The following is a 26,573-nucleotide window of genomic DNA, read 5'->3' on the forward strand; positions in this document are numbered from 1 at the left end:
TTTTATTCTATTTTTATGTATTATATCCTCTTTACCATTGATCTCTACCCTTATATTTGAGTCTATGTCCTCTACTACTCTGTATGGACCTATAAATTTATTGTCCAATTTTTTACCTATTTCATTTTTAATTAGGACTAAGTCATCTTTGTTATAACATTTTGGTACAATGTTTAAGTTATTTTTCATTGTTCTTTTCATCTTGCTAGAAAGAAGGTTTTCTCTTATTTCTTGATGGCATACTTGTAACTTTAACGTCAATTGCTTGCTATAGTTGTCTATGTCATAAATAGGCACTGGATTATCATTTGTTAAATTTGAAGGCATGTTACTATTTTTTCCGAATACTAAATAAAAAGGTGTGTATCCAGTGTTAGTGTGAACGGTATTGTTATATGCGAATGTGTAAAATGGTATCCAATGTACCCAAGAAAATAATTTTTCGTTACAATAGATGCGTAAAAAGTTTCCTAAACATTTGTGTGTGTTCTCCAAAGAACCTATAGTTTCATGATGGTAAGCTGTAGAATTTAGTTTTTGAATATTCAATAATTTGGCAATGGATGTAAACAAACTCGACATAAACTCTGTTCCTCTATCCGACGCAATTCGTTGTGGAACACCATATTTTAAAATAACATGCTCCACGAATGCTTTAGCTACTGTCTCTGTTGACTTGTTAGGTATCGGTGTTGCGGTTATAAATTTTGTTAACTCGCATTGCGTTGTTAGTATATATTCGTATCCATTGGTAGGTATCAAAGGACCAACCAAATCTACGTAGATTTTTTCAAATGCTGTGCTTGCTGTTGTCGTAATGATCATTGGAGTTTTTCCGCATCTTCCAACTTTTGATATCTGGCATTGCTTGCATTTTTTAATGAAATTCTCTACATCGCATTTCATGTTTTTCCAAAAATATCTTTTGCTTATAGTTGCAAGTGTGCGTCTAATACCCGCATGTCCCGCTGTCGGTAATATATGGTAGTCGTTTAGTATTAAAAGCTTTGACCTTTCGTCTGTTACTTCTTCTATTTGCTCTCCGATTTTTATTAAAATTGGTAATGTTTTTACTGATGATGGTCGACCATATATCTGTAGTTCTTCATATTTTTTAATGACGTCATATGTCTCCTTATTATTTTTGATGATTATATATTTTATATTATTAATTTTTGAATATTCCGCCACCTTCGACAACATTGCCCGTAGGTCAATTTGTGTCCTTTTGAGGGGAATTTCAATTACATCTGTGGAGATTTGCATGCTTTTTATGTTATCTTTCATTACCATTTTAACGTATTTGTCTTGTTTAGACGAAGGTTGATCAGTCCTATCGTCATTCGCTTTTTCGCCTTTAAGTTTCGAAGCTCTGGTAACGACTAGAACAGTTTTTCCATGAAGTGTTTTCAGGTCTTGAATCGAAATGCGTGACAACGCGTCCGCTATCACATTCTCGCTTCCTTTCCCGAAAGTTACTTCAAAATCATATTCTTCTAAAGCTAACCTGAATTTTGTTAATCTGCTGGAGGGGTCAGCTAAAGTAAAAAGGTAAACTAATGGTCTATGGTCACTGTAGACTTCAAATCTTCTTCCATACAGGTATGGTCGAAAATGCTTGATAGCCCACACCATAGCTAATAACTCCTTTTCTATCGTACTGTAATTTGATTCGGCTTTATTCAGAGTCTTGCTGGCATATGCAACCGGTTTGCCGTTGCTATTAGATAGCACAGCACCAATCGCATATCCAGACGCATCCGTATGTAAGTTGAATTTGTTGGTCTCCGTTAGATCCGGGTAATCCAGTACTGGTGGATTTATAAAACATTGTTTTAAATTCTCGAATGAGTTGTGGCATTCGCTACTCCATTCAAACTTTACACCCTTTCTGGTCAACTTGTTTAACGGTGTGCAAAGCCTAGCAAAGTCTTTTATGTGCTTCCGATAGTAATTTGCGAAAGCAACGAATCGCTTGACTTCATCCGCAGTGGAAGGGATCGGCCATTTTTTCACTGCTTCGATTTTAGCAGGATCAGGCCTGATGCCTTCAGCAGATATGTAATGTCCCAGGTATACTAAATTTTCTTGCAAAAAATTGCATTTTTCGGGGTTTAGTTTTAAATTTACCTCTCGCAATCTTCGGAAAACGTTCGAGAGATTTTTGTTATGCTCTTCTAGATTTCTACCAAATATGATGAGATCATCCAAATATACTAAACACTTCTCTCCATTAAGACCTGCCATCGCTATGGTCATTAGTCTTGAAAATGATGCTGGGCTTATTTTTAGTCCCATTGGAAGCCTTGTCATCTGATATTGTCCAGACGACGTCGAGAAAGCTGTTAGTGGCCTATCCTCTTGCTTCAAATTGCATTGGTAGTACCCTTGGGACAAGTCTAATTGCGAAAAGTACTTCGCTCCTGCCAATGAGTCTATGACCTCCTCTATATTTGGGAGTGGAAATGTATCGTTCTCAAGAACATTGTTAAGTTTCCGATAATCAACAACCAACCTCCATTTCTTTTTGTCATTCGCCGACTTTTTTGGCACTAGTAAAATTGGGCTATTCCATTCGGAACTAGTCTTTTCAATGACTCCATCTGACATCATCCTATCAATCTGGTCATTTATTTCCCTTTTTTGCGCCAGGGGAAGGCGATATTGTTTAGAAAATATTGGAGTTGTGCCATCCTTTATTTTAATACTGGATGTGTACTTATCCGTTACTGTTAATTTATCGTCTTTCAAGCAAAACACATCAGCGTATTTTAAGCATAGCCTCTGCATCTCTGCCTGATCTTGTTTTGTCAAATGTTTCAAGTTCAACTCATTTAAAAGTTTACTTGCTCTATTAGTATCGTATTTTGGCAGTTTAATTTTTCCTACCACATTGTAATCCCTTAGATCCTTTGTTTCAATATTTTTTGTTTCAATGCAAATTTCCTTATTTGCTATATTAATAATTCTTACGGGTAATTTCCCTTCTTTTGGAACTGATATTGAATTTGCTATGAAAACATGTGGCATTATTTCTTGTTGTAGTACCACACAAGTACCCGTCACACCGGTATCAACGTACCTTACCACCTCAGTACGAGCCGGTATAATGTAGCATGTTTCAGTTTTTGGTTGTTGCAATCTCATCTCCATACCCACAAAATCAACAATGGCTCCAAATTCTCTCAAAAAATCTGTGCCAATCAAGCCGTTAACTGCATCCGGCAAGCTCTCTATAATATTAAATTTAATGGGATATTCCACAGACTTGTACCCCACAAAAGTGTCAACGGATCCCAGAGTACGGGTTACTCCGTTTACACCACTGATTTCTAATGTGTGTGAATTATTGATATTGATAAATTCGGGAAGACATCTTTTGTCCAGAATACAACAAGATGCTCCACTGTCAATTATGAGTTCTATTACTCTGCCAAATAATTTAAATTTTGCTCTGAGAGCCTTCTTCGCACTAAAATTAACGAAAAAGATCGATTAAATGTGCCTCTTCTACAGGTTGTTGTTGTTGCTGTTGTTGTGTTTGTTGTTGCTGTTGTTGTCGTTGCTGAGGTTCGGCCATATGTGCCACATGTCCGTTGTTCCTCCCGCGACTGTTATTTCCTCGGTAGGTTTGGTTGGTTTGGTGGTTATTGTTATAACCATAGTTGTTATTGTGTTGTGTACCCCTACCACGGTACCTAGTGTTTCCTCGGTAACCACCACGACCTCTAGAGCTTCCTCGGCTTCTCCAATTATTTCGATCGTTGCCCCTATAGGGCGTTCTTCCTGATGTGCACCATAGTGCCATCATATTTTCTAAACTATTTTCAGTTTTTGGAGTACTTTGGCACTCCAACGCATCCGATATCGCTTTATTTAGCGATGTCGGATTCCGTGCTTTTACGAAAAATTGTGTTGAGGGATCTTTCAATCCCTCGACAAATGCCTGAACCGCTACAGGTTCGACAATATTTAGGGCTGCCGCCTCACTTGGGAAAGTTCCCATTGAAACGTGTGCGGCTGCCAATTTAGCGGACAGGTTTTCTATGTCCGCGCCGAACTCTGCGATTTGTTTAGAATGTTGTTTTTTCAATGCCATCTCCTTTTCCACCGCTCTCGGTGTAATCTTCACCGAAAATTTTCTTTTCAGTGCATCAAACGCCTCGGCGGTTGTTCGGGCATTATCGATTGCCCCGTGGGCTGCGCCTACTAGTCTTGTTTTTAAAAATTTCAGGACGTCTGCTGGTGGAACTCCGTTGGAGTATTCCTCCAGCAATTCGACGGTTTCAATAAATATGGACAGTTTCGATGGTTCGCCATTATATCTGTCGACTACCTTCATGGCCAAGCTAAGGTCTAGTTTGGTCGCCATTTCGTAGCGTTCTTCTTCTTCGAAGTCTGAAAATTCTTCTTGAAGAACTTCCTCGTCGTCGTTTGATTCCTCTGAGTCTTCTTCGTTATCTTGTATTTTCGAATTTTCACCCTCACCCCCTTTAGTGCCTTCAGGGGCTAAGGTGTCGTCTAGGTTAGCAGGTACTGAGCCAAGCAGCTTATAGCACTGCCTAGCAACAGACTTCAGTTGTAGATATCTTCTTTTAAATTGGGCTTTAGTCTCTATTGCTTTACATTTGTTTACGGCCCTTTTTAGCTCTTCTAATATGGTTTGGATTTCCTTTATTTTCCTTACCTTAGTGCCTGGTTTATAATTGGCATGTTTTTTTAAATTAGCATGTAATTTCCCTAACGCATCTCCTGCTTTGAAAAATTCTTCCATTCCAGTGATAGTGCCTAAAACAAAATTTTTTTTTTTTTTTTTTTTTTTTTTTTGTAAAGTAATTTATATTCTTCTTTTTTTACTAATGGATACTTCCCAATTATTTCTCTGGTTATATTTGAGATGTTCTATGGTCATCACATTTGACATTTTTTCCCCGCAGCAGCCGAAATTTCCCATATCTCGCTAGTGTGAAATTTTCCATCCATCCGAAGCTGGAATCATCGAACGAAATTTTCTCTCGCAGTCATCGTCTGGTTGATTGAAATCATTTCCAGTTGTACAACTGAATCAGCACTTTTATCCGTAGAATGTATGTCGATGTACGAATGCAACGTGGAAGCTACTTGGGACAGCACTACACTTTTTTTTTTTTTTTTTTTTATACGTTTGTTTTTTAAAGCAATTGTTTATTGTTTTAATTGTTTTTATTTTGAATCACAACATTTGGTAGTTTCTTACACGTTTGGCAAATTTGCCATACTAATAGCTCTTTGGGCGACACTTTCTGTCTGTTGGCGGTGCAGTTTTGCTACTATCCGCACTACAATGTATCCTACAGCCAACGCTGCTATCACGCACAGTGCAATTGTTTGTGCGGTATGGTTCTGTTCAATGACGCTATTTGATGCGGCCGGTGCGATGATTTCATCCGCACTAAACCATCCCATTGTAATTTTTTTTTTTTCACTCTACGATTCACGTATTACGTGGTCTCTTCCAGAACACTGTTCGAAGCGTGCTTTTTCGCTTTGCAACCAACAAGGACGTTTTTCATTGCACAATTTCTGAAACTATAACTTCCGGAACAAAACTCGACCACTTTTTTTTTACTTGGGCATCTCCAACGCGTGAATTTAACCGTATCGAAACTCGCTTTCACTGCATACTGGCGAGGATCGCCATGCAATATTCTTGGGATATGGCGGTTCGGTTTGGAGTAAGAATACTAGATGTGGTCCTCGTAACGTGTCGTTCTCGACTATATTGTACTGAAATATTTCTTCCTATGCTATGTGTCGTACGTTTTACGCTATGCGCTGTGTCAGCGTATAATTGTCACCGTTCGACGCGGTACAGTCCGTTTACGCTTATACAGCATAACCGATCCGCGTCGCGCTGAACCATTTCAATCATGAGCGTCCACCACAATATTGAAACTGAAGAAAAATAATTTTTTTATTTCACTTATAGGGGGATTAATCAAAATTTAAATTGCACCAAACGATAGAACTTTCAATTTCAAGAAATTCTTCCGAAGGTTCCATAAACCTAAAACCAAGTTTTCCCAGTCAAAATTCTAATGCGCATGTCTTTTTGGCTTTGGACCATTGTGCGCACGAGTCACCGAATTACAAAAGTCGGCGCGAGTGTTGGAGGGTTAATATCTTTTGATCGGCAAAACCGATTCTTCTGAAATTTTGCAGATATATTTGTAGCATTAAAATCTCTAATTTGATGCCAAAATAATTCAAACTAGATAAATCATCTTAGATGAAATCGTTATAAATTATTGTAAATTTTAATGTGTTGTATTCAATTGATCATAACTCTCAAATTGAACGTCCAATCAAAAAACAAATCAATAGTGATCTATTAGGTTATGTTACCTGTCAAATGAGACTAATAGCGTTTAAATCGCTTTAGTCATTTCTAAGAAACAGGCGATAATTATTACCTTATCAAAACAGGTTTTTTAAACATAACTTTTAAACTGATTGTTTGTTTTCAATAAAATTTATCCGAAAAATTTAGTGTTAACAAGAGCTTTCATTCGATACCAAGATCGTTGAAATCGGTCATTTGGGTACGGAGAAAATCATGTCACGTAATTTTTACTTTTTTACTTATAACTTTTAAACGAAATGTCGGACCTCGAAACAATTCAATAGTGATATACTAGGCAATAATACCTTTCAAACAAAAGTAATAGCGAACAAATCGGTTCAGCCATCTCCGAGAAACAGGCGATAGAAAAGTTGCGCTCCGCACATACATACACACATACACACACACACACACACAGACATTGCTCAGTTCGTCGAACCCTGTCGATTGGTATATGTGGCTCGGCCCTCCGGGCCTCGGATCAATTTCGTGTTTTTCGACCAATTTCTAAACCTTTGTTATAGTATAACAAAGGTAAAAACATGGGAATTAAAAGTCGACCAACAATTGCGTATGTTTTTTGTTTTGTTAACTTATCCACGGTGCCTAATTCTGCGCACTCTCTTGGCCATGTTCCTAATTCTGCGCATGTTTGTTCCTTATCCTGCGCACCTAAAAAGTAGCAATAAACACTCATACCATGTTGCTTATGTCTTTATACGCTAAAAGCACGTCAAAAATCCGGCATTAGCCATTACCATAAACAAATCCATGCTTTGGCGTTCTTGTGCTGTCAATGTGGCACAGCAATATTGTTATCATTTTGATTGGCTTATTTTAAATATTTTATTGTCGATAACTTGAAGGGCGAGTTGATTCGGGTTTTCTGCATACTGACTTTAGACAAATATTAAAAATTGTGTTTTCATGTAGAAACCACTTCGCCACTGCCTGACAGCTCCATGAAGTTGGACATTCAAAAAAAAATCAGAAGCATAGTTCCATAAATTGGCGCTCGTACGGACCCCGAGTCGCATCACAGGATTCCAATCAATGCAAGTTAAAGGTTCTACTTGAATTTTCATGCCTCTATACCTCAGCCATTTGGTTGACGTATTCTTTCGCGAATTCTTCGAAGGATACATTACTGCGCAGAATTTGGAACATGAATAAAAAATCTGTGCCTAAATCTGCGCACTACTGCGTCGCATGCTTCCAACGAAAGCGAGGCATGCAATCGCTCTTTTTGTCTAAAACATGACTAAAACTAATTATTCTTTCTAACTATGCTGGGTAATTTGATCATTGCAAGAAATTTCGATCATAAATTTGTTAATTTTCTAGAATGACAGTTTTGGCGTTGGCGCTAACGACGTTGTTTTCTGACGTATAAAATACTTTCAGATTCAGTTTAATTTATTTCGCTGTCAAATATTATGGCCCTTTTGTGAATAATGGCGTGATATTCAACAGGCATTTATAAAAAAATAACACAATGATAATAGTTATGCACAATGTTGAAATATGCATATATTAAGAAAAATGCACAGAATTAGGAGCTGCGCAGAATTAGAAGCGGTCACGGTACCAATTGATAGAAAAAACTTCTTTGCATCGTCTCCAATAAAGAAAACTTTTGATTTTCATGTGTGCACTGTGGAAACTGTACAACACCAAAGTACTACTAGTCGTCGAGAGACGCCCAAGTCTTCACGCTTTATTGTGCCTTTCCGGACCCGCAGGATTCTCTGCCTAGGGATTTTGCCGAAGCAATGTTATAGAATTTTCCAGCCGAGGTTCGTCTAATTCTTGTTCATTTGCATCTAACATATTAGATTCTTCTTCTGAGTCTCTCTTTTTAATATAACAGTATTCGTTGACATCATTGATGGCCCGTTCATATCTGCACTCTGGCATACTGAATGCGGTGCTACCAGATAAAGAAAAATACCAGAAAAATAAAAATGAAGAGCATTATAAATGGAACTTAAATATATAGCAGTTTTTCAGAATGCAATGCACCTTTAAAAATCTGTTTAAATCTGTTGGATCAACCATTGAATCTGCCAAAAAGCTATCTTTCAAAAGCTATCAAGTAACTTCATTCGTCTATTGTACAATTCCATAACTTTTCATTAAATTATGGTAGTCTCGAATAATACGCTTCATCCAATAAAGATCGCACCGCATTATTTTACTTATAATTGCTGGTACCAAACAGTTTAATTCATCTATGGTCGTACCGAACCAAATACTCCACTCAACAATGATTCAACTCGAGTCGCCTTTTACGCGAAGGATACGTTCCGCGTGAATCATAATCGCATAAAAAATCACGTTAATTCCGACATTGGCGTAAAAAAACCGCGTAAATTTCAAAATTCGCGTAAAAAGACTGTGGATTTCAATATTACGCGAAAAAATAGACTAATTGAGCACATGCATGTAAATTCCGAAAATTGCGTAAAAAAACTACATAAATTCTGAAATTTCCGCGTAAATTCTGAAATTCGCGTACAAATGGTCGTGTAAAAAAACAAGCCACGTAAAAACGCGTAAAAAGCGACTTCAGTGTACTTCATTTAACAATGAGCGTATCGAATCATTTCACTTATAAATGGTCGTACCAGCCGTTTAATTCATGATCGTACCGAATCATATAGTTTATTCATCAATGATTCTAACGGATCTTTTAATTCATCTATGGTCGTACCGAACCATATATTTCATTCAAAAATGACCGTACCGAAACCTTCAGACATATTCGGTCGTATCATTTTTTTTATCACACAACCAGCTTACCGTATGGATACACACTTTACAGTTTTTTTGACGTAGGACTACGTCTTACGGCAAGTTTTGAGATAGGGTGTCATTCCAAAAAATAGAAAAATGCGAGCGTCACGAAAAATGATAGGTTTTGAGTGCTCGATTTTCAATATTCTTGCACCAATCGATCGGAAAATCTTCTGAGAATTGACCCAAATGAAGAAAAGTATGGATTCTTGATGTTGAACTATTGAAAAATTGAAAATAATGAACCTATGTTTTACCAAAATTCTCGCTTCGTGATTGGTTGTTGGAAATGACGTCATCAGAGTAGAAACGCGTTTTCACGCTTCGGCTTATAATTCAGTCAATTTTCAGTAGATTTCCAAGATATTTACACCAATTGATTGGAGAATCGATTTGGAAAAGGTTGAAAATATAGAAAACTATTGATTTTCAATGCGCGTCATTGAAAAATTGAAAACAACTCTAACTCGGTCGTACTAGAAATTGTCGCTTTGTGATTGGCTGGAATAATTTCCAATTATTATCGAACAAGTATTGGTACAATTCAGGATGCACCGAGAAAGTTGATGGGAAGTTCCATTTAATTCTACCATAACAAAGTTACAAGAGAATTAAATGAAATCCTACCCTTTCTCGTTGATTGCCAATTGGTTGAAAATTCCTTATTGAGATGTACCACCAACGGCAACACGAGCGGTGAGTCTGCGACGCAGTCGTGCACGTCTGCAGTTCCCGGTCGGTCGTATTCATCGGCTGCTGTGGAAAGGAAAGTATGCTGAGCGTGTGTTGGAGCTGGAGTACTCGTTTCGCTGCTGTGAAGGAATATCTGGCTGCTGAAGTTTTGGAATTTGCAGGAAATATGCTGCTCGCGACAATAAAACGACCAGAATCATTCCACGTCACTTGCAATGGGCCACTTGGAGTGGTATTTCATCGTGACTCAGGACCATACACGAACGGCTTCGTCGATCGCATAGCTGCTGAGGCTTTCCGGCTGGTCCGTAGCAACAAGCCGTGCCGGTTTTGCGGTTATCGGTATTCCAATTTACCGAACAGAGAATTACGTTAAATGCGTTAGTGCAAGTTTATTGCAAGCTAGAATTATGATAACCAAACAATCGGTCCTTTTAAGGGCCACAGAACGATCGAAGAGTTTATTATATTTTCTTGCCCAGTTAATACCATAATAACACAGGCAACGAGGGAAAAGTTGAATTTTTCGCCGTTGCCGATGACCAACAAATGACGGAAATAAGTTTTCTGGTCACGGGCGACATTTTTTGCGACTTCAAAAACGTCTGCAGGTTGTAAATGCTTTATTATCAGTGTTCTTTTGTAAGCTGCAGAAAAGCTGCGCAAAATTTTCAACTTTTTGGAAACTCGCGCGTATCGTCTACCGATTACCAGAAGAAAAGCACTATTCAACGTAGAAACAGATCATAAAAATTTATTTACTGTTTGGTTAAGCGACTAAACCACTAGTCGTTACTAGTCGCAGAGAATCGCCCAAGTCCTACTTGTTTACCTAACTGGAAACAACTGGACTGTGCTCAGCAGTCAGGTCTTTGAACAGGTCGAAATCAGAATGATACCGATGATTGCCCATACGACGACGCACTGAACTGTTCATACCATTTGTTGCGACGGTAGCTCAAAATATCACTGCCAAAATGATGTATTGCGCGAGGCATGTTCTGATGCTGGGGTAAGCGATATTCTGTGCCACGGGTATTCAGTCCCCAAGAAGACTTGTCAAATGTCATGCCATGTCTGATTTTTGTCATTTTCGATTCATTTGCGGAGAAAACAAGGTGTTTTACTGGCAAAGACATCCGATTATTGTCAGTGCAGCTGCAGACAACTGTGTGCTTAATGAAAATTAAATTAATTTTTCTCCCTTTTGAGGATCTATAGATTGTTTTGATAATAGTGTATTTATAACTAAAAAGTAACTAAAAGTAAAGTTTCGGCTGGGCCCTGTTGTTTACATCCAAATGAATCAGCAGTCGTAATTTTTCTAGGTATTTCACACGAAAGTTTTAAAAAGCGTGGCTTTTCTCCTAAGCCAAGAACAAAAAGGGCACTGTAGGTGGTCTTTTGATCAGAAAACTAACTAAGGACAAAGGTGTGAGCATCGGAGCAGTTCAAAACGCGTTGACGAAGTTTGGAGGCACTGTCGAAGATTTCGCAGGACGTGGTAGAAAACCTGGTACGGCTGACCCTAAAATGGACCAAAAGATAAGGTCTTGCTACAAGCGGTATCCTCCGGCATCAATACGAGATGGGACGAAATAACCAACGACTAACATTATGCGTGCCAAAGAGAGAATGCGCCTGCAGACCCGTCGGAATCAGAGGCAGCCAAAACGAAGCAGCAAACGTTCAGTTTCCACGAATCTCGTCGATTTCGTGTATCACGGAGCCGATAGCAGCGTTTGATCGGGTGGATCACGGCATCATCCTTGCTAGGCTGGAGAGTATTTCCGCATCGTTCTGCAAGTGGTTACACTGGGAGTTTTTTAGCTCGTTCTGCAACATCGCTGGTGTACCACAGGGGAGCCAGCTTGGACTACAGCTTTTTTATCTTTTTGTAAATGAACTGTCAGCTCTCCTGCCACCCTGCCACTAGTAACTAAACAGGACTCCGCTTGTATTGAATTTCAACGCTTTGTGAACAAATTAGAAGGTTGGTGTATCTCAAAGCGTTGCACAATCTCCTTTCACTGTAAAAATACGCCTGTTTTGAAATTCGGATCTGTGAACTGGTGTCCTTATCAACAAAGTTGGATCGTTAGAATCAAAGGAGTACAGAATACATTTATACGGTATGTTTTCCGCAGTCTTCCATGGCGTGATCCCAGAAACATTTTGCCATATGAGGAACGCTGCCGGTAGTTCAATTTCGAGACTCTTGAGAGAAGACATGCCAACGCTCAAGCCACGTTCCTGGTTAGATATGGACGGCCCCGCCCTTCTGAGTCAACTGAATTTGTGTGCTCCTGAACGACAACTCAGAACTAAGTATTTCCTGCTCCTACAAGGAATGCAAACCACGGACTGTACGACCCTAATTGATTTATGGCAATGTGGTTCTACGAACTCTACTGTTGGTTCGACTTTAATTTTTAACGACGACTCTCTCACAGAAGATAAATCTAAAATGAACTGAATTAATAATAAAGTAAAGTAAAATTAGGGATAAAGTAAGCGTAAAGCCGACAGCGCTCCCAAGATTTTCGCTGCCGGCAAAAGAGTTCGAATTCGAAGGCCGCCCGCCCGAAACAACACGACATCTCACAAAGAATCGAATGCATGATAACAAGACATGAACTCGTTTTTTTGTAAAGTGAAGGAGTTTGTGGTGCGAAACATGATAAGCTAGATGAAACTGCAAAATGTCGATATGAATGCCAAAAATATATTGGATCGTTCAATGGGAGGTGGTACTCCAACCCGATTGGTACCAGATGTTTTTGCATCTTCTACATTAAACTACTTCAAAAATCAAAAATCATAAAAGAGCCAGAGAGAAGAAATATTGAAAAATATATGTCTGCAGATTAGAATGCTATGAATGACTTTGAAACTTTGCACTAACTAACTTCGACTGGAATTGTTCGAATGTTTCAGATAGAATAACGAGAAAACGGCTGTTGCTGTGGAAAAAGTAACTTCAAAGATCATTTGCAGAAAAAAAATCCTTTAAATTGGTCTAGTCACTGAAAAGTGACACCCTATCAATCCTGCATATATAGATGTATATCCAGAATGTTAGTGAACTCATAGATTGCTGATTTCAGTATAGCTTCATACGACTGCGATATCATTATACTCATAGAAAGTAGACTTGAGTTGGCTTTTCATTAGGTGGAATGTTGTTAGCAATATCTTTGCAACGTAATCCAAAGTTGTCTCGAAACGGTGTAAATATCTTGAGAAATATTTGACTTCCATTTCCCGCTGGTGGAAAATGCACAGTCTACTTGTACGGTGTAACATGAAATGATGAATTGGAAAAGCAAAGCTCTAATACTTACACATGACCGAGCTCGTGAGCGATCGTGAACGCCGCCGAAAGGCCGTTGTCCTGCACGATCGCACACGAGGACCGCTTGCACATGGTTCCCAGCTCGGCCAGCCCGAGCGTGTCGCACTTCATCTGGTGCCGGCAGATTTGCTCCCGCGTCAGCAGGAAGGCCGTATCGTGATGAAAGTTGGAAGCCTGCTTGATCCGGCAGAAGCCCTGCAGCATCTCGGAAGCGGAAACGCCTGAAAGTGAAGTGCGCACGAGAATGGAAAATTTATTAGGAAACAAGGTTAACATCGTGCTTGGTTTCTATTAGTAAAATATATTTCTCTAAACCCAACTAGCTAATGAGTCAATCGGAATTTTTTCAGTTTGATTTATGGCACATAAGCTAAATATTTTCGCCTATCTGATTAATCCCCTAACAAATTCCAATTGGTGTGTGCCTTACGCATGTAACGGTCTATGATTTATGACCATCGAAGTGGTCTCGCTGCTGCGAGGTTCTATTATTATTCTGCGCTTGTCGCGTAGTTCCTTGCGGTTATAAATTCACGCAGCGGCGGCGCGGCTGTGGTACCATGCGTCGCCACCACTGCCACAATCGCCACGATGGTCAATGGTTTCGTTGAAGCGTTATTAAATCTTGCTGTGTTCAACATCCTACGACAGGCCGGTCCGGTCCGGTTGGGGTGCGCGAACACGCCGGAACAAGCGCCACCGCCAGTGCCAGAATGTCAACGGATTTCATTTGTAGTACATATTTTTGGATGTTGTTTGAACTACTCTTTGAAAATGGCATATGAAATACAAACTGAGGAATATGACACCATGCAAATTTGATTTATTCTGCTGAATAAATGCTGAATTTAATAATAGTTAAGAGACATGGCAATAACTTTACTAATTGAAAACTGTATCAAATTTTACGCCCTTTCAAATTATATGCCACGTTTTTACAGCTGTGCACAGCGTGTGTGTGCATTCCAATGGCAAGATTTATTTTGTGATGTTTTGTAAATGCGTTCCGTTGTGGCCGTCATCATCAAAGCAGCAGCGAATAGAGTTTTAGTTTGTGCGGCGAACTACTTTACAGCTTCAGTCTAGACCGGGCTGCAATTAGTCAATTAATTTCGTCTAGCTGTTGGACAAATTAGTGTAAACGAGCGCCGCCGGTTTTGTTGTTAGTTTAATTGCGTACTCGCGCTAGGAGATGCGAAACGTGCGATTCAATGGTCACTTCTTAGTTCTTACAGCCTTACTGTGGACACAACGTGTGTCATTGTTCTACATCTGTAATGTAATAAATCAATTTTCTGATGTATGAATCATATATTTATTAATACTTAGCATTTCTCCCAGTTAGTTAAATATTTTAGTTAGCACTTGGAACTGCAAATACGACTGCACTCGAAGCAACTGCTAGATTTTCGTGAAGAGATTAGCAACAAAATGCGGTAATGAACTGCTGTCAGCATCGGAATTTATAATTCGTGCATGTCTCAGCTGTCTCAGCGGTTTTCGATGCCAATTTATTCAAGTTGGTTTTTTTTTGCCGTTGGATTTAAGCTGAATTTTTGAATCCAATCCAGCAAACTTTTTCTGACATAATCAAACAATTCGTTTGTGGTTTCATTTTATTGACGTAGTTACGAAATTGTTCGCTAAGTTTATTGATTGTTGCATTTAATATGTCTAATAGTAGGGATCTTAGAAATCATACAGTTGATGATGTTGTCGTTGCAAAATCACTGATCATTGATAAACATGGCGCCTCCATCGAATGAATAGAAGAAGGAGACGCATGGTAGTTTTTTAGCACGCAATTTTTTAACATGGGTAACCATTTTAAGTTAAACAGGAGAGACTCTGAAGTGTTGGAGCTGGTTGAATTAACACAACAATTGAACATTTTTCCGGTTTATTTATGAATAAGTATAAAAAAGAATGGTAAAAAATCAGGTTCAAAAATTAAAAGCAAAGAATTTTTAAAGTGATGTTAATTTTTGTGTTAAACAGATAGAACCATCATATTCTCCTTATTTATTTCTAGTACACTTGCGCAATTGTTATTGAAAAAGATGATTGATTTGCAAACCGATTAAGCATACAAACTACAGTCAAACGGTGTAACAGTTCTCAACTATGAGTGCAAGTAAAAACTTATTTGCAGCACATTTAAGGACATTTAATTACCCCGGTGTTATTAGTTTTAGAATAAAATAATTTCACATATTGAGTAAAACTATGTGATCAGTATTGGCTGTTGTAGACATTTTAAATCCCCTTCGACGGGGTAACTTGCAACGAGTAACATTTTTTTGAAATGAAATGAGTTTTTTTATTTGTATGAGTTTCTCTTGACTTGAATATGCAAATGTTAACCCGATATGCGATTTTCAATGCTTTTGCTTTAAATGTTCGCGCGTTTTGCGCATAAATGTTCTACGTTACGTTTGTGAAAATAATTTGTGAGCCCCATAACGGAAATTACGAATTTAAGTTTTTATGTTATTTATGTGAATTCCATGTCTGGATCCGAAAGAGTTAAGTACCATTCACATATTACATAACGCACTTAGGTGCGCGGACGTTGTGCAATAAAGCATTACATTTCGTAAATCCACTGTACAAAATCGTGTTACGAAAGGGAACGGGGGAGTTAAAAATTATCGACCCCTTGGTTACGTAACACATAAATGTTCATTCCGTTATGACTGATCCTAACTAGACACTATCATAGTGCTGGTCGATCTCTCGAAGCGATGATATTTTCTTTTTGACTCCTCTATGACTCCTCTTTTTTATGCTCCTCTATATCCCGAGAAAAACTCATATTTCCGACTCACCGGACACTTTCCAGCTCTGCTTTTTGTATTGCTTGATGCAAAAAGATATAACTTGTCTCAAGAAGTTAACGAAACACCGTTTATTATATCTACCAACTGTTACAAGTTACCCCGTTTAAGTACTTGTTTTAAGAATAATGTGGTAACAATCACGATAAACAAAACTAGTCATCATAAATCAATTATTTTGTTTTCTTATTATTCACTTTACTATAAAAATATAAGTTAGATTTCTATTATTTTAAGTGTTTGTGAGCGAAACGAACATTTTACAGACGGAAAAATGCTATAGTATAAAAATTAAAGTAACAGATCCAAATATACAATCAATTCGATCGTTATAGCGTTGTTGCAAGTTACCCCGCTGTTGCAAGTTACCCCGTTTAACGGTACTCACAGAACTATTTTGAAGTCAATCATTTTGTTCTCGATGTCCTTTATCTTCAGATGTAAAAATGACCAAAATCCGCTATAATTTGAAAGATGATAGCTCTTGTAAGAACGATCAGAATGTTGTAATATTGATCTCAAAATATCAAGAAATCTGTTCCGGACACATTTTTCATCACAGAAGAAAGGGTTACAATTTCGCTTCAAGCTTAGAAAGACGCAAAATTTAATCAAATTCTTGGTTTAAATGAGGGTTTAACCAAAATCTGTGACTTATTTAATGGTTAGTTCTGTTGAAGTGTTTGTTATATTTGCTTAAAAGTGTAAATAAATTTTGACATGTAGGTATTGTTTTCTGATATTAGAGTTAATTTTAGCACGAAAAAACCAGCTTCATTTAGCCTAGATATGAACATTTTTTATCGCACAGATATTTTTCTTGATTGTACCTATTTGAAGGAAATTAATACTTTTTGAATCAAATCAGTTTATAACACATTTCAAATTTTCCCTAAAATATTCAAGGACGTATATTCTTGACTTTCGTAATTCGTCTTTTGTCATTCGCATTCTGTATATGTTTTCCGTATTTTACCTTTCATTTTTTGTCGTTTGGTTTTTTCTCCTTCTGTCTTTAATTATTTTAATTTAATTTTTCGTGTTCCTTTGGTATTGTGTACTCCGTCGCCTTTTGCTGTCGGCTTCATATCATTTTTTGTTTGTTCATTTTTTAAATTTAAAAGATTGGGTCATTTTTGTCTCTTTTTAGCAATTTGTTGCCAACCTCCCAGTTGGCCTCGAGGTAAGACGCTGGTCTAATAAGCCAGTCGTCGTATGTTCGAATCTCGGCTGGGAGAGGCTGTTAGTCAATAGGATCGTAGCACTGACCCCGCACTGTCCTGTATTCTAACAGCTGGTTGCGAAGTCTGTCGTATAAAAACAGAAGGTGAAATATCGATAACGGAATTAGGTCATTTTTAATCGTCTTTTGTAGCATTCTTGCTTTGAAAGCGTTGTCATTTGTAGTTTTTTTTACTTTTCTAGTCACGGTTTTGTCTTTTTATTGTATTTTCATTGCGTTTTGTGCATCCATTAATAGTTCCTTCATCGTTGTGTATTTTTTTTTTGCTTCCGTGACGTTTTTCAATGTCTTTCTGGCATATATTCGTCATTTTTTTCGTTTGTTGTCTTTTCTTCATTGTCTTTTCGCCTACTTGTCTTCACTTCTTCGTCATTATTCCGTCGTTTTATCGCTGTGCATTCATTGTCAGTTCGTCGTCTTTTTGTTGTTTATTTACTGTCTTGTTGTCGTTCTTTTGTCGTCTTTTGTCAACGTCATCCTGTCGTTGTGTATTCGTCATAGTATCGTTGATTTTCACCGTTTTTTGTCATCTCTTTGTTGCCTTTTCTCGTCGTAAGCTTTATGTAATTTCTGCCATCCTTTTTGTTGTCTTTTTATAGCCTTTAACCTTTCCCTAGTAGTACAGTAATGTTCCGATTTTGTCTATCCCCGATTTTAGTAATGTTCCGATTTTGTCTATCCCCGATTTTGTCTTTACTATTTTACAAAGTTGTACAGTAAAACAGGAAAAAGTCATACAACAACTATAAAAACAGCTAAAATAGAAAAACTGATTTTAATGATTTTTCATTTACGAGAAGTAGGATTTTTCTATCTTTGCTGAAGAGATAGAAGGTTACTGTCTTCAGCAGAATTTCTTGTAATAATATGCTGTACAACTTTGCAGAACGGATCAATGTGTCATATTGAAACTGAATTTTTTATTGCACTTTTAGGTGGATAAATCAAAATTAGAATTTCGCTGAACGATAGAAATTTGAATTTTAAGAAAGACTTCCAAAGGTACCATCAATCTACAACCAAGTTTTCCCGCTCAGTAGTAGTAGTAGTAGTAGTAGTAGTAGTAGTAGTAGTAGTAGTAGTAGTAGTAGTAGTAGTAGTAGTAGTAGTAGTAGTAGTAGTAGTAGTAGTAGTAGTAGTAGTAGTAGTAGTAGTAGTAGTAGTAGTAGTAGTAGTAGTAGTAGTAGTAGTAGTAGTAGTAGTAGTAGTAGTAGTAGTAGTAGTAGTAGTAGTAGTAGTAGTAGTAGTAGTAGTAGTAGTAGTAGTAGTAGTAGTAGTAGTAGTAGTAGTAGTAGTAGTAGTAGTAGTAGTAGTAGTAGTAGTAGTAGTAGTAGTAGTAGTAGTAGTAGTAGTAGTAGTAGTAGTAGTAGTAGTAGTAGTAGTAGTAGTAGTAGTAGTAGTAGTAGTAGTAGTAGTAGTAGTAGTAGTAGTAGTAGTAGTAGTAGTAGTAGTAGTAGTAGTAGTAGTAGTAGTAGTAGTAGTAGTAGTAGTAGTAGTAGTAGTAGTAGTAGTAGTAGTAGTAGTAGTAGTAGTAGTAGTAGTAGTAGTAGTAGTAGTAGTAGTAGTAGTAGTAGTAGTAGTAGTAGTAGTAGTAGTAGTAGTAGTAGTAGTAGTAGTAGTAGTAGTAGTAGTAGTAGTAGTAGTAGTAGTAGTAGTAGTAGTAGTAGTAGTAGTAGTAGTAGTAGTAGTAGTAGTAGTAGTAGTAGTAGTAGTAGTAGTAGTAGTAGTAGTAGTAGTAGTAGTAGTAGTAGTAGTAGTAGTAGTAGTAGTAGTAGTAGTAGTAGTAGTAGTAGTAGTAGTAGTAGTAGTAGTAGTAGTAGTAGTAGTAGTAGTAGTAGTAGTAGTAGTAGTAGTAGTAGTAGTAGTAGTAGTAGTAGTAGTAGTAGTAGTAGTAGTAGTAGTAGTAGTAGTAGTAGTAGTAGTAGTAGTAGTAGTAGTAGTAGTAGTAGTAGTAGTAGTAGTAGTAGTAGTAGTAGTAGTAGTAGTAGTAGTAGTAGTAGTAGTAGTAGTAGTAGTAGTAGTAGTAGTAGTAGTAGTAGTAGTAGTAGTAGTAGTAGTAGTAGTAGTAGTAGTAGTAGTAGTAGTAGTAGTAGTAGTAGTAGTAGTAGTAGTAGTAGTAGTAGTAGTAGTAGTAGTAGTAGTAGTAGTAGTAGTAGTAGTAGTAGTAGTAGTAGTAGTAGTAGTAGTAGTAGTAGTAGTAGTAGTAGTAGTAGTAGTAGTAGTAGTAGTAGTAGTAGTAGTAGTAGTAGTAGTAGTAGTAGTAGTAGTAGTAGTAGTAGTAGTAGTAGTAGTAGTAGTAGTAGTAGTAGTAGTAGTAGTAGTAGTAGTAGTAGTAGTAGTAGTAGTAGTAGTAGTAGTAGTAGTAGTAGTAGTAGTAGTAGTAGTAGTAGTAGTAGTAGTAGTAGTAGTAGTAGTAGTAGTAGTAGTAGTAGTAGTAGTAGTAGTAGTAGTAGTAGTAGTAGTAGTAGTAGTAGTAGTAGTAGTAGTAGTAGTAGTAGTAGTAGTAGTAGTAGTAGTAGTAGTAGTAGTAGTAGTAGTAGTAGTAGTAGTAGTAGTAGTAGTAGTAGTAGTAGTAGTAGTAGTAGTAGTAGTAGTAGTAGTAGTAGTAGTAGTATGACAAATGTTATTATGCAAAATTTCTGCAGGTCAGGCCTGTTTTCCTGGCGGTAGAAGAACGACAATACCTTGCGTGTATTATTTTCATTAATGAATGACGGAAATTAAAACGAAACGGAAATTATTTTGTTCGTCGCACGAAAAAACGTAGGAAATTTGGCTGGTGGGTCTTCTTTAATGATAAAAAGCATTTAAATAGATCTCAGCTCACTTTGAATGATCGCGTAGGATAGACAACAAACTAAAATATTAGGGAATGACTAGTTTTGCATTGTGTGTCATGCTGATATTATTAATTTGTGTTGGATAGGACGGGAATAGGCAATTACGACGAAGCAGCAACATACCCTATTTTTCAACAACCATGTTGTTGCCTGCAAAAAAGACACACTGCTATATGCAATACGTATCGTACGCAACAAAAGCAATCCTAATCCTAAATGTCACACTGTGTTGACAGCGGCAGTGTTTGGTAGTTACCAAGGTAACATTGTACGCCAGACTTTGGTTTAAAGCAAGCTAGTCATTTTCTAAAGGTTTTTGCTGTTTGTCCCTTTTGTTCAAGTTGCTGTTAAAGAATTGTCTTTAACCAGCCGACTTGCGACAAAGACGTATTTTATTGTATACCTGCATCACCAACAACAAGCGCTTGTGGGAGCCAGTGTGTATCACAATATATTATCACCGAAAGCTGTCCTTCTCACTGGTGTGAAGGGACATTCTTTTGTCCTATTATTTGGTATCGTGATACATTCTGGCATGACGATCCGTTCTAAATCGGAAGAGCTATTGACGTTGAAAATAGTACATTCTTTTACGACGACCCTGCGTCAACTCTTCGTCAACATGGATATAGATTTAAGTTTATCTTTGTTTTAAGCAGTTTTAATATGCTTCAGAGATAAGTATCTTGATATCATTTGTGCATTACTGGCATGATCGCTACTATTTGTGCCATTCATGGTATTCGTATCCAATGAAATTGTAGGAGTAGCGAATGATTAGTCGGAGAGATTTCCACAATTTGACTTAAATTAATTTTATTAACTTATGTTTTGGTATGGATGGATGGATTTTATGTAATGCTGTATCAAGTCATATAGGTACGTACTTGAAATAGACTAAATGATTAAATTGATCATTGGAAATAATTTCTTGAGGATGTGGCATAAAATTAACCATTATCTAGCTAATTTTAGACTTATTTTAACTGCAGTTTGTGATTTTCCACAGAACTACGCTTGATTACCCCATCTGTTCTCAACGTCAAACAACAATACCAATAGCACCATTAGCTCAGGGGTCTAGCAGTGCACCGTGCAGTGTGCGACAATTTGGAAATAGTTTTCAGTCGACCGTGGAATTCAATTACGAATTCCCGCTGTCTGCATCTGCATAATCGAATTCATAAAACCAATTCAGTCAATAATTCTCCCTTTCAATGGCTGTGCATATTTCCATACACAACAGAGGCAGCATGTGGCTGGCCACCATGGATGGAGCCGAGCGGCATGCGGAGAGCAACCATTTAGATAAATCAACCACGGGAAGGTGCTGCTGCTGCGTTGCGTTTATTTTTTTTTCGCTGCAACCGCGGCGACTATCGCAGAGCCCGGTAGCAAGCTGTCCGATATGGAATTTACTTTGCTGCTGCTGTTGTTGGCTAGCTAACCAACAACAACAACAACAACAACTGTTCGCTACCGTGGAAGTAAATTGTGCTAGTTAAGATAGTAATCTGTTTTACGGTGGTAAGAGAGCAATAAAATTTCAATTATTACAAATGGTTTGCAGCAGAGCAGGACCGAACAAGAGAGGAGACTTGATAATGGGGGCAACTACAATCGAAGTTCAATTCTGTGCTATTCACAGTGGAAGGTTGCAGTAATCCATAGACTCATAATTTGAGTGAAACTTAATGAACTTTTGGTACTTAGTATAGTGTGTTGCAATGGTAGCACATGTAATTAGTATAATGTCTAATAGAGTGTTTTTATGTTGCTGAGGTTAAATAATTTATTACGATTACAGAATGGATTACGTGGTTGAATTAAAGTAACTGCACCAATTTTCTAATTCAACTTGATAGAAATCCGACTGACCGAACATAAAGGCAACAAATTTGGTTCAAAATGGCAATAAACAATTAGGAACATGGTAGCACCGAATAGCCTTAGTGTAAGCTACTTACCTTTGCTGCCGTTCAGATCAAGTGCACTATGTGCTGCGAGGTTTTGGTGCAGGTACAGAATGTGCACCACTGCTATCTTAATTGAATTTCCAATACTGGCGTCGGCGTAAATGCTGGAAACCTGTGTCACAATTGAGAAAAAAAAGTAATTAGTTCACTTAAACACAGCCTTTTAAACAAGGAATGTACAAGTTGAGCAACGAGAAAGTGTTTCAGTTGAATCCGAAACAAAAGACATCACCATAAAAAGCGACGAACCCGAGCTGGTGGGTATTAAGAAAAACACAACTCCACGCGTCTATACGGCCAAATGTCGGTCATTACAGCACGTGGCCCCGAAGGCTTACCGGAAATTTATGGATCAATCGATCGAACGATTTTGATAGAGAGTTCAGCTTCAGAGAAAAAGTGCACTAACGGTTCCACCGCAGCAGTTGCACTAGCTAGGTACCATGCTGCAACAGTTTTGATCTCGATTCGATTGGGAAATGAAATATGACGGCTACCACACAGGTACAGGCTCTGGCAATGGCTATGCAGAAATCAGAAGATACACATGGGAAAACATTTAAGCCACACACACTTGCTGGTAGGTCGCTTACAGGACTATGGCAGTGGCAGTGACTGGTAGCATTTCAATTGGATCAAGATTGTTTTACACGCCGAACGGAACGATTAATCATCGACCAACGTGAGACAAAGCGATCGAGAAAAACCGTCCTGCCTACGAGTTGAAGAGGCCACGCAGCAGATAACTGTGTGGATAATTGAATTTTTCCGTTTTGCTTCTTTTTCACCTCTTAGTTTAAGAAGCGGTGAGTGAGGGTGCTACTTGAGAAGTACTGCACTCTTACCATATATTACAACACTTAAATATACGTAGCTAAGCGACCTGCTGAAGTGGATTTGCCCGTAGGACGATTGCAGCGAGTGCGAGTGGTGTTGTGAATTGATTTACATGAAATATTGATCGATTGCGATCGGAAGTCTCGAGCGCTCGACTCGACGGCCGGCTTTAAAGATGCGAAGGAAAACAGCTTACAATGGTTTGAGTTCGAGCGTTTCGATGGATGGGGATGCGTCTCGTTTTGGCCCGATCGATTAGTGCGGGCGTATGTGATCACTGATCTGACACCAGCTGTTGCTTCGTTGGTGGCATGCAACAACGAGCAAAGGCGGTTAATTTATTAACTCGGCAGATAGATTCAGCTGTTCGCTGTTGTGCAATCGGATTGCTGCAGCATGTGATCCATAGTTGTCTAGGTATGATGGAAGCGTTATGATGTGTGCGTTTCAGTTATCAAATAGTTTTATTAATTTGAATGATTTTTTTTTCAAATTTAATAATTCTCATCGATTTGAATTTCACGCAATGCAACATAAGGAAACAGTTACGTTTCTAAACCTATTTCAATTACCGACCAAAATTTCTATTTTTTCAGTCATAACTTTAGAATAACGAATAAGGTTACCATGAAATTTTTGTCAATAAATGATTATGAACAAGTTATTTTTTGTATTGGAACATTGGTCTTCGGTTTTTCTCTAAAGATTTTCACTGTCGTGAACAATTATGAAATTTGTGATACTTCTTTTAACTAATATTTTTCGTGTAATGCTGACTAAATTTTCTTACATTTTCATAAAAAATGTTTGCTCTACGACACTTGACGACGTTTGACAAGTTATGAAATTGTTATGAATTTTTGAAATAAGTGCTGTTAAAGAAACTCGCAAAATTTTCCTCAAAGTTTTCTGTGAAAATATGAAACTTCGAATTTAAAAAAAAGAATATTTACATTTATAAGTCCATAAACTATGCCCATCTGCAAAATTTCTTGAAATTCTTAGACGTTCTGGCTCAAACCGCTACGAAAATTTTGAGAAATACAATAACATCGTCTTAATGCACGGTTTTCAAATATTTTCAAGTACGTTGTAAACGCATTCAAACTAACTACTGCGGTGTTAACTGTAAGTCCCAATCTCGCTGCTTCCTCTAAAGATGGCCTAAAGGCAACTTCCATTACTTTACGATTGATTCCGATGCATCGGAATAATATCGACGTCATCCGCAAAACCAAGAAGCTAGGGTCATGATCATGAAATTTCATGATGATAGTCCCGTTCCTTTCCACGTTTGCTCTTCGTATTGCACTTTTCAACGCAATGTTGAATAGCAGATTAGAGAGTGCATCCCCTTGTTTCAATCCATACAACGTTACGAAAGCGGCTGAGGTCTCACCCGCTATTCTGACGTTTGATTTTGACCCGTCCTGCATTGCACGAATCAACATGATTAGTTTCGTCGGAAAACCATGTTCTAACATTATCTGCCACAGCTCATTTCGTATGACTGAATCGTACGTCGCCTTAAAGACCACGAACAGATTATAAGTCTGCAAGTTGTACTCCCGGAATTTGTCTAGTAACTGAAGCAGGGTACAAATCTGATCCATTGTGGATCGAACCTCACTAAAACCAGCTTGGTACTCTCCGATGAAGGACTCTGCTAACGGTCTCAGTTTACAGAACAGGACACGGGAGAGCACCTTGTAGGCAGAATTCAATAGTTTTTACATTCGAGTCGATGTCTCCTTTTTTAAATATAGGGAAAATGAGGCCATCCAACCATTTTTTCGGCATTTGTTATTTGTCCGAGATTTTGACAATGATCCGGTGTATTGATCGTACGACCCCTCGCTCCCCGCTTTTAGAAGTTCAGCCGGGATACAATCCTTCCTAGCAGCCTTACCGTTTTTCAGCTCACTGATTACCTTTTTAGCCTCCAAATAGTGGCTCCACAGTTTGGCCTTCGCTCATAATTCTTATCCTGTTCGTCCTGATCTTCGTGTTTACCTCTCCATTCAACGACGTCTGGAATGGAGGTCTGCCCATCTGGTTGCTACCGCCGTTTTGTCAGTAAGCAGGTTGCCAACATTCCAAAGTCTCACTGGCGAATCTCTCGTCTGCGCTGGCGTTTTTTAGACAGTGGGTTCTGTTTTCGGCAGCTCTTTTCTGTTCTGACGTGTAGCTGCACGCGGCTGAACATATGATTCCCGACCAGGTTCTTCGTATCTGTCACCCTCTGGCATTCGACATCAAACCAACTGTTGCGCTATCTTCTACGTGTCGTGCCTACCGACTCACTTGTAGTTGTTTCAATGACACCATGAAAGTTCCTCCACAGCCCGCTTATATCTTCTTCCACTATAATCTGCTGTTTTGCGAGCAGTGTTGCCAGATTTTGATTAGGAAAACTTAGACCGAAAATACGGAAAACCGAATAGAGCGTTGCACTTTCGATTCGAAATCATCGTTTTCTTCGTTTGGCATCGGTCTGTCGTATTTTTGTCGTCTTTTGTTATCGTTTTGCCGTTTTTGTTTTCTTTTCGTCCTGATAATAAATTACAAATTACAAAATTTTCTGACACCTTTTCTCGTCATCCTGTTTATTGTCAAGACTACCAAAACTTTAAGTCATAGTAGGCTTTTAGCTCAATTCTCTTCTGGCATTTAAAAAAGACAACCAAAATGTTGTTTTTACTGTCATTTCGTCGTATATCTTATATTCGTCGTCTTGTTTTACATATTTGGTCGGATTTTTGGCGCTTTTTAAAAGACTTTTGTCGTGTTGGTTTTTGTTGGTTATCGACAGCTTTTTACCATTTTTGTCGCTATTTTGACGTCTTTTCGTCGTCTACATCGAATTTTCATATTATTTCCGTCGTCTGTTCATCGTATTTCGGCGGTTTTTCATCGTATTTTTGCTATCTTCTGACCAATTCCAACGCGTTTTTCGCTCTTTGTCATTACCTTTCCGTTATGTTTCCGTCGTCTTTTTGTCGCCCAAATGGGGCTGTCTTTTTGTTGTTTTTTCATCGGCTTTTTGTCTTCGCTTTGTAGTCTTTGCTTCGTTCATGTCAACGGCTATTGTCGTTATTGTCGTCTTTTTCGCTGCGTCTTTTCGTCGTCATTTTGTCTTCAATTTTTCTTTTGTCGTATTGTCATTTTTTCATCGTCTTCTGTCGACGTTTTGTCATGTTTATTGTCCTTTTGTCACTTTTTTGCCATTTTTTCGTCGTTTCGTTTGTTGTCAGTTGGTTTTTTACTGCCTCTGCTGTATTGTTCTTCTGTCGTATATTCGACATCTTTGGTCGTCTTTTTTGCATGTTTTGTCGACTTTTTGACGCCTTTTAAATGACTTTTTGGCATTTGGTTGCTGTTTGTTTTTATTGTCTTTTCGTTGACTTTTGATCGTATTTCGACCATCTTTTTATTAATCATTTCGTCGCATTTTTGTCGTCATTATGCCATCTTTCGCTCCCTCTTCGTTGTTTTTTTGTCATCTATTTGCTGTCTTTTCGTTGTCCTTTGGTCATCATATTGTTGTTTTATCAATTTTATATTTTTCGAATAATTGTTATATTTTCATGCTCTTTTTGCTATCTTTTCGTTGT

At 38.0% G+C, this 26,573-nt stretch overlaps 1 protein-coding gene across 7 annotated transcripts in view; it reads right to left on the bottom strand.

Moving 5' to 3' along the window:
• Window positions 1–26,573, bottom strand: part of LOC128741210 (A disintegrin and metalloproteinase with thrombospondin motifs 1) — a 540,214-nt gene that overhangs the window by 71,494 nt on the left and 442,147 nt on the right. For all 7 annotated transcript variants that reach the window (XR_008412203.1, XM_053836850.1, XM_053836847.1 and 4 more), the window contains 2 exons: window positions 22,114–22,234; window positions 13,216–13,447 (listed from right to left, as the gene is read on the bottom strand). Coding sequence is in view for 6 of the 7 variants with exons in the window: in XM_053836850.1 (XP_053692825.1) it covers window positions 13,216–13,447; window positions 22,114–22,234 (353 nt within the window). In the remaining variant the exon portion in view is untranslated. The remainder of the gene's footprint in view (window positions 1–13,215; window positions 13,448–22,113; window positions 22,235–26,573) is intronic.

This window comes from Sabethes cyaneus, chromosome 3 (assembly GCF_943734655.1).
Source record: "Sabethes cyaneus chromosome 3, idSabCyanKW18_F2, whole genome shotgun sequence".
Lineage (NCBI taxonomy): Eukaryota > Metazoa > Arthropoda > Insecta > Diptera > Culicidae > Sabethes > Sabethes cyaneus.